This window comes from Podarcis tiliguerta, assembly GCF_965153285.1.
Source record: "Podarcis tiliguerta genome assembly, chromosome: 1".
NCBI lineage: Eukaryota > Metazoa > Chordata > Lepidosauria > Squamata > Lacertidae > Podarcis > Podarcis tiliguerta.
This window is the reverse complement of record NC_139534.1, coordinates 50,682,975-50,697,059: the sequence shown is the minus strand read 5'-3', so window position 1 is coordinate 50,697,059 and position 14,085 is coordinate 50,682,975. Positions and strand designations below refer to the sequence as shown.

At 43.9% G+C, this 14,085-nt stretch overlaps 1 protein-coding gene across 50 annotated transcripts in view; it reads left to right on the top strand.

The window, feature by feature from the left end:
• TNS1 (tensin 1) overlaps positions 1 to 14,085 on the top strand; it is a 327,340-nt gene that overhangs the window by 230,894 nt on the left and 82,361 nt on the right. For all 50 annotated transcript variants that reach the window (XM_083429724.1, XM_083429722.1, XM_083429720.1 and 47 more), the window contains 6 exons: positions 1,135 to 1,247; positions 3,580 to 3,640; positions 4,955 to 5,030; positions 6,417 to 6,546; positions 8,158 to 8,223; positions 9,117 to 9,233. In XM_083429724.1, the coding sequence (XP_083285850.1) occupies positions 1,135 to 1,247; positions 3,580 to 3,640; positions 4,955 to 5,030; positions 6,417 to 6,546; positions 8,158 to 8,223; positions 9,117 to 9,233 (563 nt within the window). The remainder of the gene's footprint in view (positions 1 to 1,134; positions 1,248 to 3,579; positions 3,641 to 4,954; positions 5,031 to 6,416; positions 6,547 to 8,157; positions 8,224 to 9,116; positions 9,234 to 14,085) is intronic.

Below are 14,085 nucleotides of genomic sequence, written 5' to 3'. Positions count from 1 at the left end.
GGGTGCTTTCGTTGTGAGACATTCAGAATGGATGTCTTTATGGCTATCATAGTGTAGATATCAAAGCTCAGGATGTTTCTTATGTTGCAAAAAAACACTCTGCTTAGTGTTGAATTTCTGAAAGTAAGATACCTATTGGGCCTGCAGTGTATTTTCAGTCAGTTTCACTAGGTGGTGCTGGAGCCAGTCATGATGAGTCTTTGGTTTTTAATGGGCAAATGTTCCTCTGTCTTGTAGCCACTACCGACATCTCAGCATAAGCTCTCCTTTTTAAAGGGCGTTCCAGCATCAAAATATGATCAAAATATGAACTTTGCGTTACATAATATAAATACATTTTTCATGTCTGAAAACAGTTGCCCTGCAAATAAAGCGGAACAGGGGACGAGTTGTTCTGCTGTAGACCCCTGAAGTAAATCAGAACTGATTAGTTAACCATTGGCACTCTAGATAATGCATACAGAAGAACTGAAAAGACTTAGGTCGGCACCTCCATTTTTTGTGTGAAGGGTCCCCACTTCCGAGTAGCCTATGGGCGTTTGATTGGTTCTCCTAGTGCTGTTGGGACTATATCCAGTGGCTCTGTTGACTACAGAAATATGTCTAGGCACCCAGGCTATGTTTCTAGGTTAGCCAGAAATGGAGACACCAGGACTGCATAAAGCAGCCTCTTAACAAGATTTCATCCTTGTGAATGTTATACTACAAATGAAGATACCTGTCCAAGCCCAGAACTGCACTAGCAAGATTTGACACCAAATGTATATCTGGTTGGTACTCAAGAATATTAAGGCTAAAAAGAACCAAACTTGTGCCAACAGCTGTCAGGCAGATTATTCAAAAACAGGCCCTACAGTGCCTAAAGCCAGGGAAGGCAACACACTAATTCCAGACAAGTTCTGCTGAGCAAAAATCTTTCATGCCAGCTTCTAAGATATCTTAAGAAAATCATGAAGCATGTTTAAAAAACAAGCAGATTTAGAGACCTGTGACTGAGACCTTAGTATAAATCACTATGAGAGAATTGCCCAGTTTCACAGACTGTTTGCAGAGGGCAACTTTTCTTCATTGAATCATTAGTCTTTTAAGAGGCTCCAACTCACCTCCTGACTACTATTGTGGTTTCTTCCCTAGGTATGTCCACTACTTCAGTGGTCTGCTGTCTGGTACCATCAAAATGAACAACAAGCCCCTCTTCTTGCATCATGTCATCATGCATGGAATTCCCAACTTTGAGTCTCAAGGAGGTAACTGGCCTTTTCCAACCCAGCCAACATCATGCAAACATAGCTGTTGCGAGGCTGAAAGATAACAATGTCAGTTAGTTGATGAGGAATCCCGTAATTTGTAATTCTCACTACGGACCAACAGATACAGAAGAACAAAGTGACAGTATATTCAGTAGATAGAAAAGACTGCGCCATTGTAGAATGCAGGGTGCAGATCATGTTTTTAAATGTCCTCCTCCATTGCAAATTTCTTGCAAGCAGAAAGCCAAATCAAGGAAAGGGCACATTAGGAACCATTCTCCTTGACATGCTAGTTTTCTGTTTGCATGGATTTCTTTTTCTTCCTTTTTTATCTGGAGGAGGATTCAGAAGTGGTGTCCTACATGCCTAACCTGAAGTTGTGCAATTTGTTTTACCACCTTATACTGCAACATGATAGGGCCACTCACAGCCACAACTGTCTTCCTTTAACCCATTGCTCTTGCTTTCAGCAGCTTATTTTGGCAGCTTCTGTTGGTTTTATCACATGGAATTGGAGCAGACGTTCTCACATGTTCCAAGTCAGCTCAGATTCATCCACCTACTTGCAGTAAAATCCGTTTTAACATCCTTGGGCCGAATGTTCTTGCAGTTATTCAATTCCAGCTCAGGATGTTTGATAAGAGCATAAGAACCACCCTGCTATGTAATTTCCAGTGTTCCCTCTACTTGTGTATCATGCCCCTAAGACACTGCAAAGCAGTGGAACAACAGTTTTGTGTCACCTTAAATTTTATTATGACATCAACTTCTATGAACTAGAACCTATGAATCAGATGCTTGAAATGTAACATTTACTTGGCAGGTATGTATATGCATATGGGGGAGGGATTGTAAGCAGTGAGACCAGAAGGAATTGAAATAGAAAATAGTGCAGATAGTGACAATTCAATTAGAGCTAGAATGCCTGCAAGATCAGCACAGCTACTCTTTACAACAGCAGTGCTAGGTGATAAAACAATCCACTTGACAGAGCCACGCTAATTAACATCTGTAGAGGGGAAGGAAAACATCAACTCTATTCAGATCCAAATGAACAGAGCTGAACTTCCAAAATCCATATCAGTCTAATACCTTTATTAGGCCAACTAGAATGCCTCAAAACAGTATGCAAGCTTCTGACTTATCCAGATCTATTCATCAGCTCATGGTAAACACAGTGGGGATAGAGAAGAGAATATATCTGATCACAGTCTTAAAGCAGAATGTGGGAGGCTGTAGTGGGAGTTCAAATGAGGCTTTGTTAGCTGCTATGCAGGTTTTAGGTTGCACCTGGAATTTTGTGGCAGTTTGGTTGGCCTAATAAAGGTATTCCTCTAATAAGGATTTTGGGCTTTCCCCCATGAGCCAATATGGTTATCTTTTCTTATTGTGCAATTGTTATTACAATTTCTGGTTTCTCCTAGTTACTTTGACTGCACTGAACTCCCCACCCCCCACCCCCTTGCTGTTGCTTGTTTATATTGTTTTACTGTTTTTATTGTACACCACTGATATCCTTAGGGAGAAAGAGTAAAAGGATGATGATGATGTCAGGCAGTTTCATGTTGGAGCCACTTGTTTTTCAAGTACTGCCACTTTAAGATGAATTGCAGAGTGTCCTGGGAGATTGAAATGTTACTGTACTGGGTTATATTGCTGTTTCAGATGCCAGATTTGTGTCCATTTATTCTTTAGCATAGGAACTGATATACACGTGGTACCACAAAACTCTTCTTTGATTTTGCTGCAACAGTTGTAAATCATCACAAGAATGGGGTGATCCATTCTGTGACACCAAGGCCCAGCTTTCAGCCGTCTAGATCTATGTGGTCCTACACACAGCACTCTTTGATAACTTTGATATACACACAAACACACACACACACACACACATACCCATACACACACCCATCTAATGTGAATGTTCTGGGCCTACAGATTGGATGTACAGTATCATTTATCTGAATTTGGCTGCCCAACAGAAAGCTGCACTAGTTCTTTTGGTTTTCTGTCCTCTGGGCTTTAGGCGCACAGCACACCTTTGCAACAGAGAGAGCTGGGCAGGGGAAGTTAGGCAGTACATTCAGGGAGATACCTGAACCCCTTATGCCTCCAAATATAGGAGGAACCTGCTGTTTGTGCCCGAGTTCTTTTCCAGGGCATCTGTCAGTGTCACAGACCACGTCTTGTTGGCTGCAGGGTCACTGGAAAGCTCTCCTCCAGGCGAGACTGTTTGTCTTGGCCTCTTGCTGTTTGTTTTCCCTTCTCCAACTAATCTCCCTGACTAATGAAGGTCTTTTTCTCCCTGTCTCTGATTTATGTTTCTTAGGCTGCCGGCCCTTCCTCAAGATATACCAAGCTATGCAGCCTGTCTACACATCTGGAATCTAGTAAATATTGCCCTGGAATTGGCACTTCTTTTTTTTTATTCCCAGCACTCGTTTCCCATGTGTTCCTTTCAGACCAATGGGGTGGGGACTCTGTCTGAATCTTGGGTAGAGGTGGGATCTGGGAGGGCTCTCATTGCACATCATTTGTGCTTTGCTCTAACCTACCTTGCCAGGAACCTGCCAAGAAAACCATAAAGGAGGGAGACCTATTGAGCTGCATAGGCATAGCAAAGGGCAGGAGAAGATATTACGGACATACTATCACCCATGAGAGCAGCATTTAAGACTCTCTGCATGTGACACTTAATTTTTCCTCCATGTGGGAAAAACATCATCTACTAAGTAGCCTTTGGTATGTCTACAGGGTTAAGCTGTTTTCAGCTCAGTATAACTTTTCTCCCAAGGAAGGTGGCAAATTGTTGGTCTATGAAACAGCTACGGGTCTTAATTGGCTATTCTTTTTTTTATAAAAAAAAAAATGGCTACCAAGATGAGTTTTAACTGAGGGCTTACTTATATTTAATCACTTAAATATAAAAGTTCATATTTAATAAATCTACACTAAAACTTTAGATTAGATGTGTTTTATTCAAAAGGAAATTTGAGATGGAAAGAAAGGCAGTCTTCAATACCTTCTTTTTTGTTTTCAAATCAACAAGTGTGTCATCCAGTTTCAACCTCACCCATTAAAATTTGTCCTGACTGATTTTTGACCTGCGAAAGCTTTGGTTGATTCTTGTACTGATTGAATCTCTGGTTGCAGAGCAGCAGCAGCAGCAGCATTGAATGAGCTGAAAGAGTTCTGCAAACATTTGTCTAGACATATGCAGCACTGTAGGGAAAGATTAGTACCTGTTTATGGAGTAGCAGCTTCCATATTAAGAAACTTCAGAAGTGGAAGTGCTGACTAGATTGAGTAAAGGAGGTTAGGATTGTGCAAACTAGTCATGTTAAATTCTGGGACAAGATTTAGTGAAGACCATACAAGCTTTCTCATCAGCAATTTTATTATGGAAGCTCCTCATGCGTGTCTTTGCTGATTGCTATAGGTTGTCTTGCCTAATTGACATGTTCATAGTGCTGATCCCCTGTTCTGATCTCTCCAAATAAGACAGGAATGATCAGTGTGAGTGGCAAAGGAACTGTAGCCAACCAAGGCAGCCCCAAACTCTCCCACTGGTTGACTCTCCTCTGTTCTTCTGTCCCAATTTCCTGTTTAGATCTGCCCCTAGTAAATGAGGCTCCTATGTGGACCCAATGTTAGGGAACAGCATCCCAGCTGTCTATTCTTAACTTATTTCTTCTTTTTTATAGCAACGTGCAGGGGGACAGTCAGACCAGCATCTGCATCACTATAGAGCCTGGACTACTCTTAAAGGGAGATATCTTGGTAAGAGTAAAACATAGCTGGTCCATTTGTTTGCTTTGGTCCATTTTCTGCCGTTGTGGAGCTTTGGCTCACTCAATTTAGCAAGGAATGAGAGAGAAGTTAGTTCTGTTCACATTTCAGTTCATGCTTCCTGAACCAATGAGGCTGCATACACACCATACATTTAAAGCACATTCCTCTCTTCACCAAAGAAACCTAGGAACTGTTGCTTACTACTCACAGAGCTACAAGTTCCAACATCCTTATCAAACTCCAGTTCCCATAATTCTTTGTGTGTGCATGTGCCTTGAATATATGGTATATAGTGTGGGGACGTGGGTGGCGCTGTGGTCTAAACCACTGAGCCTCTTGGGGTTGCTGATCGGAAGGTTGGAGGTTTGAATCCCCGTGACAGGGTGAGCTCCCGTTGTTGTGTCTCAGCTCCTGCCAACCTAGCAGTTCAAAAGCATGCCAATGCAAGTAGATAAATAGGTACCACTGCGACGGGAAGGTAAACTGTGTTTCCGTGCACTTTGGCACTCGTCACGGTACTCTGTGTGCCAGAGGCGGTTTAGTCATGCTGGCCACATGACCCGGAAAACTGTCTGTGGACAAACGCCGGCTCCCGTGGCCTGAAAGCAAGATGAGCGCTGCAACCCCATAGTCACCTTTGACTAGACTTAACCGTCCAGGGTTGCTTTACCTTTTTTTTACCTTATATAGTGTGTACACAGCCTTAGCAAAATGAAACACAGCTGTCCTTTGAAATTTGCATTTCTCCAAATTTTATGATACAAGTCCTCCAACCAAAAACTGCACCACTATGCATATATCAGTGAAAATAACATACAAAACATTATAGTAGGGCAGGCGTAGGCAAACTCGGCCCTCCAGATGTTTTGGGACTACAGCTCCCATCACCCCTGACCACTGGTCCTGTTAGCTAGGGATGATGGGAGTTGTAGTCCCAAAACATCTGGAGGGCCGAGTTTGCCTATGCCTGTAGTAGGGGATATTGCTTGCATAAAAATGTGTGTATTAGGCAAATGTGCATACAAATATGCATATATTGGGAGAGATGCACACAAAAATGCACACAATTTTGCATGCAGAATTTGTGAAGATTTTTTTGTTCTCAAATTGATGCAAAAATGGGGCAAACTGCATAAGGTTGAGAAAATTCAGAACTGACACGGACAGATTCATCCACCCCTACATGCAGCATTAGTAGGTGGTTCAGTTTTGGAGATGCCAGAATAGGATGCTGGAGACATGCACAGTCTGCAGGCCACAATCTGCTTACTCTGGGATACTGTGCAGTTGGTGTGGGGTGGAGAGAATCGTTTGTTTTCTGGCAGGTCCCCAAGCTTATGACTCTTCCCTTCCCTTCTCTTCACCCACCGGCAGTTGAAATGCTATCACAAAGAGTTCCGTAGCCCAACTCGAGATGTGATCTTCCGAGTGCAATTCCACACCTGTGCCATTCATGACCTGGCCATTGTCTTCAATAAGGAGGACCTGGATGATGCCTTTAAAGGTAAGAACAATTGTATAAATGGGAATGAAGGGAAGCTGGCTTAGTAAGCAGAGGATCGAATCATAGAATTGTAGCATTGGAAGGGACCCTGAGGGTCATCTAAGCCAACCCCCTGTAATGCAGGAATCTCAACTAAAGCATGCATGACAGGTGGCCACCCAACCCTTGCTTAAAAATCTCCAATGAGTATAAGAATGTTGTTGTTTTGTGTTTTTTTTGTTTGGAGAGTGGTGCCCCCTTTCATGTAATGCAGCTTTCCTGTAGTTCCCCTCACTGTGGCACTTAAGAGTGTAAAGGAATATGCTGTTTATTTATAAAATTTATATACCACTTAAAAAAAAATGCAATGTTCATAAAACTGCATGGAACAATTGCCAATGGGCACAGATAAAATCAGGGAAAACTTAAAAGCAAATACTAAAATCTAGATAGGCTTGTTTAGCTAAATTTAAAAGTATGAGCAAGTGCCTAAAAGAGTAAACAAAGTTTTCTGCCAGATGTTAACAGCAGAGAGTTCCAAAGGACAGATGCTGCCATGCTGAAAGACTAACTCCCAACAGATGTGAAACAAACATTATATGGCACTTGTAAAAGTGGAAACTCTGCAGTTTGAAGCACTCATGTAGGCACATGTGGGGCAAATCGATCTTTCAAGTGAACTGGACCCAAGCTGTTATTTTTGGTTTATGTTAGGATCAAATCATTTAGTTTGTTGGACCACAGGTAGATTGAAGGGTCTGTTGGTGACTGTAACTATTAACCTTCTCTGGAACTTGGCATTCTATTCACTTACATTGTTATCTCTTCCTTGATTTTGATTTGCTGCACTACGCTTCTATTGACCGTCATGACATTACCCAAAGTAGTGCAAGAATCAGTTTGGAAGTGCATAAAAAAGATTCTGCCCCCCACCCCGGGCTTTACAGGCCAATTGAAATACCAGACAGATGAATTGACCTCCTGTCCTCATTCTGATTGTCTTGCCAGTGTGGTAGGCAGGGACCAGTGCTTGAGAGGGTCATGTGAGTGACTCCTCCATGGCTGCCAGCCATTCCAAGAACAATTCCTCTTCAGTCTTACTTCCATCCAAAAGCCATCACCTTGGCTCCACTAGAAAAGAGGAGACTTCATTGTGCTTTATTCGTATAGTGCCAATGCACGTTTGAAGAGGGTGAGCTGCCCGGTGGTGTGTGAGACAGTTGTTGGCTGTGCTAAGAGTGGTCTTCACCAAGAAGTGCAGGGGATGGGAAGAAATGTCATAAACATACTCTCATTAGAGCCAAAGCTGTACAGATGTTGTCTCATGGTGAACTATCCTTTGATTGTTCTGTATGGGACAATGACAATAAAGATATCGTATTGTAGCTAGATGAACCGAGAAAAACACAGATTATTCATAGTAGTCATAGCCATGAGGATGGGCAACTTGTTGGTGTGAGACCCCAGGATATCTAGACAGTGAAGCAATGATCCCTGTTGGCATATCCCTAACAGATCCCCACTGAATTCAGCTTCCCTAGCAGTCATGGTATTGCCCCAGTTTATATGTCCTCAGTCAGTATAGACAGCTAGATATACCTGAATATCGTTTGGTCTTCTTGTTCATTGCAGACGAGCGGTTTCCAGAGTATGGGAAGGTGGAGTTTGTGTTCTCCTATGGACCTGAGAAGATTCAAGGTACTGTGTTTTCTAATCACCAACCTCTGGCACCTACTGCTCCCATTCCCTGCTTCCTCCCCATTGCCAGGCCCTACAGATCTGAGTCTGGAGCTCCCCGCATGATTTCTTCACAGCTTGGCCATTCTTTGCTGATAGGGCAGGTAACCTTGCGTTGGGACTTCCCCTTCCCCTTTGTCACTGCTTCTGGTGGGCAGAGGGTACTTCAGTTCACCAGCACCATCATAACTAAGAGCCAGCTGCTGATCCAGTTGAGCCACCTGGTCCTGCTTTTCCTTACCAGCAGACACCTTCTTTCCCCATTCATGCTTGCCTGGTTGATTGAGGCTTCATCCATGGCATTCCCAAATGTCCGTAGTGGACTCTTCTGGGAATAAAATCTTCCAGATCCATCTTAGGTCCTTGCTTGAGTGGCAGTTCACTTCGTCTTAAGAACTGCCATATACTCAGCCAGAGCATTAGTTTGTCTAGCTTAGTATTGTCCACACCTGTGGTAGCTCTCCAGGGTTTCAGACTGAAGTTTCCCCCAGCCCTGCTTGGAGATGCTGGGGATTAAATTTGGCATTTTCTGCATGTGGATCAGATGCTCTGCCACTGAGCTACAGCCTTGCTTGTCCTCAGGCTCTTCCATAGCTGCCCACCCCACCTGCAGCCTCTAACCTTGCGCTGCTCCCCTCTTTCTACCCTTTGATTCCTAACTGTGACTCAGTTCTGGGTTTTCCTTGCATCATCTGTCTTCTACAGGTTCTGTTTCCCCTTTGTCTTGCTCCCTCTGTCTCTTCCCTTCTTCTTACCTTTTCCTTACCACATTGCTGGCTTCTTCTGTGACTGGGCATGCACTGGAAGGGGTCGGCCAGCTCTGTTGCTGAAACCGTGCTGTCCTTCCTCTCCAGGCATGGAGCATCTCGAGAACGGCCCCAGCGTCTCAGTGGACTACAACACCTCTGACCCGCTCATCCGCCGGGACTCCTATGAAAACTTCAACATGCGTCGTGAAGACAGCATGGAGGGTAGGTGCCTCAGACTCCCATTGTATACACCCTAGCTCAGGGGTACTGGTGTGCTTGGGTGCCACCTGGTAAATGCCAGCTGAGTGAAAGCAAGCATTTTTTTGGCCTGTTACTAGGGATAAACTTTCTGGAGGGCATGAGATAAAGCCTAGCATCATTTTACACTTCAGCGTTGTGATCCAAGTCTTAAATTGATGGATGTGCTTCCATTGGTGCCCTTCAGATAGTGATATCTATAGCTCCCATCAGCATTCCTCCCCTATTTTCAAATAACATTTTAGGACAATGCACATGATTGTATGCATCTGTGAAGTGCTTCTCGAGACTTTTCATGCAAAAAAGAGGAACTCTGGAAACTTATCAGAAGAAGACTTCATGGTTCACTAGCATTTATGCAGCACAATCAGTTCAGGTGGGGCGATGTTGCTCTTCTGGCTTCCCAATGCCACTGCCCCTTACACTGAGGTGGAGTGGCAAGGCAGTGGGGAACGTGGCACAGAGCAGGAGTGGTGGTGGAGCCCACTTGATGCTTCACCTGCACCATGCTAAGCTTCCTATCACCTCGCCCTTCTCCCTCTTGGTAAGCAGCAGCAATGTGCAGTGCTAGGAAGCACTAGCTGCTACTGAATCCACATGTTACTTTAAAAAACAGAAGCAAGAAGCAGGCCTCTGCTCCAAGGAGCTTACAGTCCAGATCTGGCACTGGAACAGGGACTGAGGGAGAGACAAGGGAAACAAAGCAATACTGAGAGGGAAGGAACGGGAGATGCTAGTGCAACAAGAGCTAGCTTTCATGCTCTTTGTTTAAAACAAGGTCTGAGTCAAGTAGGGGATCACAATCCTTACACAGGGTCTAATTGGCATTCCACCCCCCCCCCCCAGTATTCTTATCCCAAACCATTTCTGCTTTCAGTCTTTGAATGGGAGTTCTTGAAAACCAAACCTCGATGTTATAATGTCTGTGCAGTTTCCACTTCAAGCCCTCTCCCATATTGTGACCACACTTTTGAAGGTGCACAGTTTCTTCACTTAGATGCCAAATTGGATGGTAGCCTTCCTACTTACTAGTCTGGAAGGGGGAGTGTCTGTGTGGGGTTGGTCGACTGGTTGTAGAATGACACAAAAGGGATGGAGAAGAGTTAACAAGGATACAGATGGGCAGCATACTACAACATTGCTTTTAGGTAGCTGCAAAAATGTATGTGTTGGGCTCTGGAAAATCAAAGATTCAGGTACTTTTTGAATCAGGGTAGGCAGCGGGATATTCTACTGCTGAGCATATGACACAGAAGTTGATACATTAGGCTGTCTTTTTAAGAAACTTTGTTTCGTGCAACTCTCTGTTATGGAATGATGCCAATAGTGGCAGTGTAAGTAGAGCTCCATAAGGATTAAATACTTTCTGAAATGGCAATAGCTGTTCAACAAAGATGATCAGTGGACTGCCAACTTCATGCTCAGGATCTCCCTAAATCTCAGTCTGTTAGATGCTTGGGAATGAATGGCTTTGGGTGAATGGCTGTATTGTATGTGCTTTTGAGGGGTAGGGGAGGGGGAGAATTACTCTAAAACACACTTTGGAAACAGGACAATGGGTTGAATAAACCACTGTTCTGACCATAACTACCCAAAGCTGTACAGCAAGACTGTGGCAGAACAGGTAAAAGGGGGAGGAGGCTTTTCCCTGCAGCCCTATTGAAAACCAAGTGTTAGTTAAAGCAGTGTGAACCAATGTATGCAACATTTTCACACGGTGATGCAGAAATCAGTTTTGTTTAAAAGTGGCTTGTAATATGAAAGCAAAGCCTACATCTCCCCTCTTTTGCTTCCTGTTACACATTAGCAGCACTCACAATACGCGGCTCAGAAAGTGCTTTTAGTGTCGCATCTGGAATTTCCCCTTAGTGGGCAAAAATTGGTTTGATTTATAAGGAAGCAATTGCTAATGCAAGTAGCCACTGCAAATGCATCTTTTAGTCAGGCAGCCCCTTTGCCTTGACCTCTGCGTCCAACTGAATTAAATTGGCTTGAGATCATCTGCCGCTTGCTCCCTTTCCAGATGAATCCCATGATGACACCAAAAGGGTGAGTTCCTTTTCCTAGGGCCAGTTTCCACTGAGGTCACTCGACAAACTTGGCAACGGTGTTTTATTTTGCCTTGGGTTCCCCCCGCCCCAGTTGCTAAGTCATGGTCACTCCTATCCTTGCCCACATGCCTAGCACAGACTGTCACGGGCAGCCTGCCTCAGAGCCAGTGTACGAAGAGGAATGGGGAGAGGTGGGAACAGATGCATTTTCTGGACGGCCTGAAGGTCACGTGCAGCAAGCAGGCCCTGCCCAAGAAACAGATGGCATGGATGTTTGCGAAGTGCCCGACTGATGTGTATGATAAGGCCCAGAGAGCAAAGCCAAGATTTCTGCCGAGTCTCTCACCCAAGTCCTCAGGCTGAGTGATAGGTTAGTGATAGGTTCCATAGAGACAGGATGCTTCAGCTGCCTGAGAGTGAGAGCGAGTGCTGCAGCTATCGATGAGCTGGCTGGAATGGCATGGCTTCCCTCCCATCCTTGCTGGCTATGGAGAAATGTCTGGATTCCTGCCTGAGAGAGCAAGCTGGGCATATGGGCTCACAAACTTGAACACATGGTGGGCGTACCAGCTTGAGCTCACCTATGCTGCTCCTAGAATGGGCTGCAATCGCGACCAGTTTCTCAGAAGACAGTCCTTTGGCATTTACATTTGGATGGGCAGAAAGAAGTCCCTACCCACCAGAACTGTGGAGAGTTGTTGTTCTTTGCTTACCATCTCTGAGAAAAAAAAAATAGGGTTGAATGTTCACTGTGTATAACTAAGCAGCAGAGATGAGGGTAGGGGTGGACAGGGCTGTTGGAGAATTCTGACGAAGAAGGAAAGAGGACCAGAAATGACTGAGATTTATTTATCTGTCCCATGTTCAGAACAGAAAACAATCCAGAGAGTGCAATTGGTATTTGCTGCTGCTGTTGCTTTCTTTCCTCAAATGATATATTATTGATTACTTCCCCTCCATTTGCATTGAAATGAATGGAGTGCAATAACATACAGTAATGGCAATGTAACTTATGTAATTAATTGTTTAAATAATGTGATTTTGCCACAGTGGACAGCAAGATGAAAAATGTAGTCTTTGGTGGAAGATGAACTGCAGCAGAATGGGAACAATGCTGCATGTGACTTTGAAACCAGCAATGCTTGGCTTCTGCTTATCTCACCCAGCAAAAGCCTATTGTTATTAATTTTACTGAGTGATGAATAAGGTGGATGATTCTATGGCCTGAATATTTTCGGTATATAAGGATCCCCGTTGGATGTTGTTCCAGAGAATCAGAGACTCTGTAGCTTCTTTTGCATGTGCCAGTTTATTGTGGGATGGGGGGAAGAGTTTTGAGGAATGTTGTAAAATCACCACAATTACCAGCCAAGCAGAAAATTGGATCAACTTTGGGAAATGTAGTGATTTATATTGGCCTCTGTGGCCTGTTTGGCCCCGGATGTAATTTATTGAATCCTAAAATTATCTGTTTATGCTTGGAGTTACTATTTTTTATTGGGAGTGTGTATGTTACTCACCCTCCCATTCAGGTTTAAGGATGAGGAGATGAAAATATTTTCTCCTGGGGGGCTTCATAGACAGATATTCTTTTCTCACAGAGCTCTTGCATGCATATCCCCAATGAATGTCAGAAGGTGCATCTGATCCACATGATCCACTGTGGTTGTGGATCACCATTCTGTGCTGAGATGATGGGAACTCCATGCGTATAACAAAGGAACCCCTTGAGCCCACTAGCAATTGTGTTGGCATTGACAATGCCTAGCCAATCCCCTCACTATCCAATTCCATATCAGGGGGTGAATGTTGGTATGTTTTGTTTTCCTTTGTACTTTAGCAGTCTGTCTTTCTTACTTGAACCAACTAGTTGCACATCGCTGAAAAGTTCCTTATTGTAGAAACCTTTTTGACCTGCTTTATCTAGACTTCATGGTACACAATGAGCCTGGAGATTTAGGCCAGGGGTAAGGAAACCTGTGGCCTTTCAGATATTGCCGGACTCCACCTTCCATCATTCCTGACTATTAGCTAGGCTGGCTGGGGCTGATGATAAGAGTTGGAGTCCAACAACATCTGAAGGGCCACAGGGACCACATCCCTTTATAAAGTCTCAAGTGATAAGGGTGATAAATGCTGAGGATTATGCTTCATAGCCTGGTAGCTTAGGATAGCTGTTGAGACGGACACAGACAGTTCTGACTTCTGCCTCTTAACTGTAAAGCAACAACTGCTGCATCAGATCTCTCCTTCTCAAACTTCCACCTCTTCCTGACAGTCCTGTCCTCTCCATACTGTGTAGGCACCGAGTTGTATTATCCATGATGGAAGCAGAGCCTCCTCAACCTCCTTTGTCTGTTTGATTTTGTAGAAATGTGAAAAGTGTTTAGCAGAGCTCTGACTACTTACAGCTTTTGTGCTTAAATAGTTTTTTAGATGCAGTTTAACGGAAAACGGAATGTTCACATGCAATCAAATATTGCATTGGGCAGAACAAGGATAGGTTGCTTTGGGGATAATCTATCTATATAGGGACCCAAGTATTAATAGAAACTGTTCCCAGCCTTTGGAAAATGCCAGCCCATTTGCAGAATTGTCTCCAACTAATGCACTGTCTCCAACTAATGGATGTGCAATATAAATTTTCAGCAAGGCCTATTATATGCATCTCTGCTGCACAATCCCCACAATATCACCCTGGAATGTTCCTAAGCTTCACTGTCCATGTTCCATGTAGAACCCCATTCCATTTCCTTGCAAGGTTA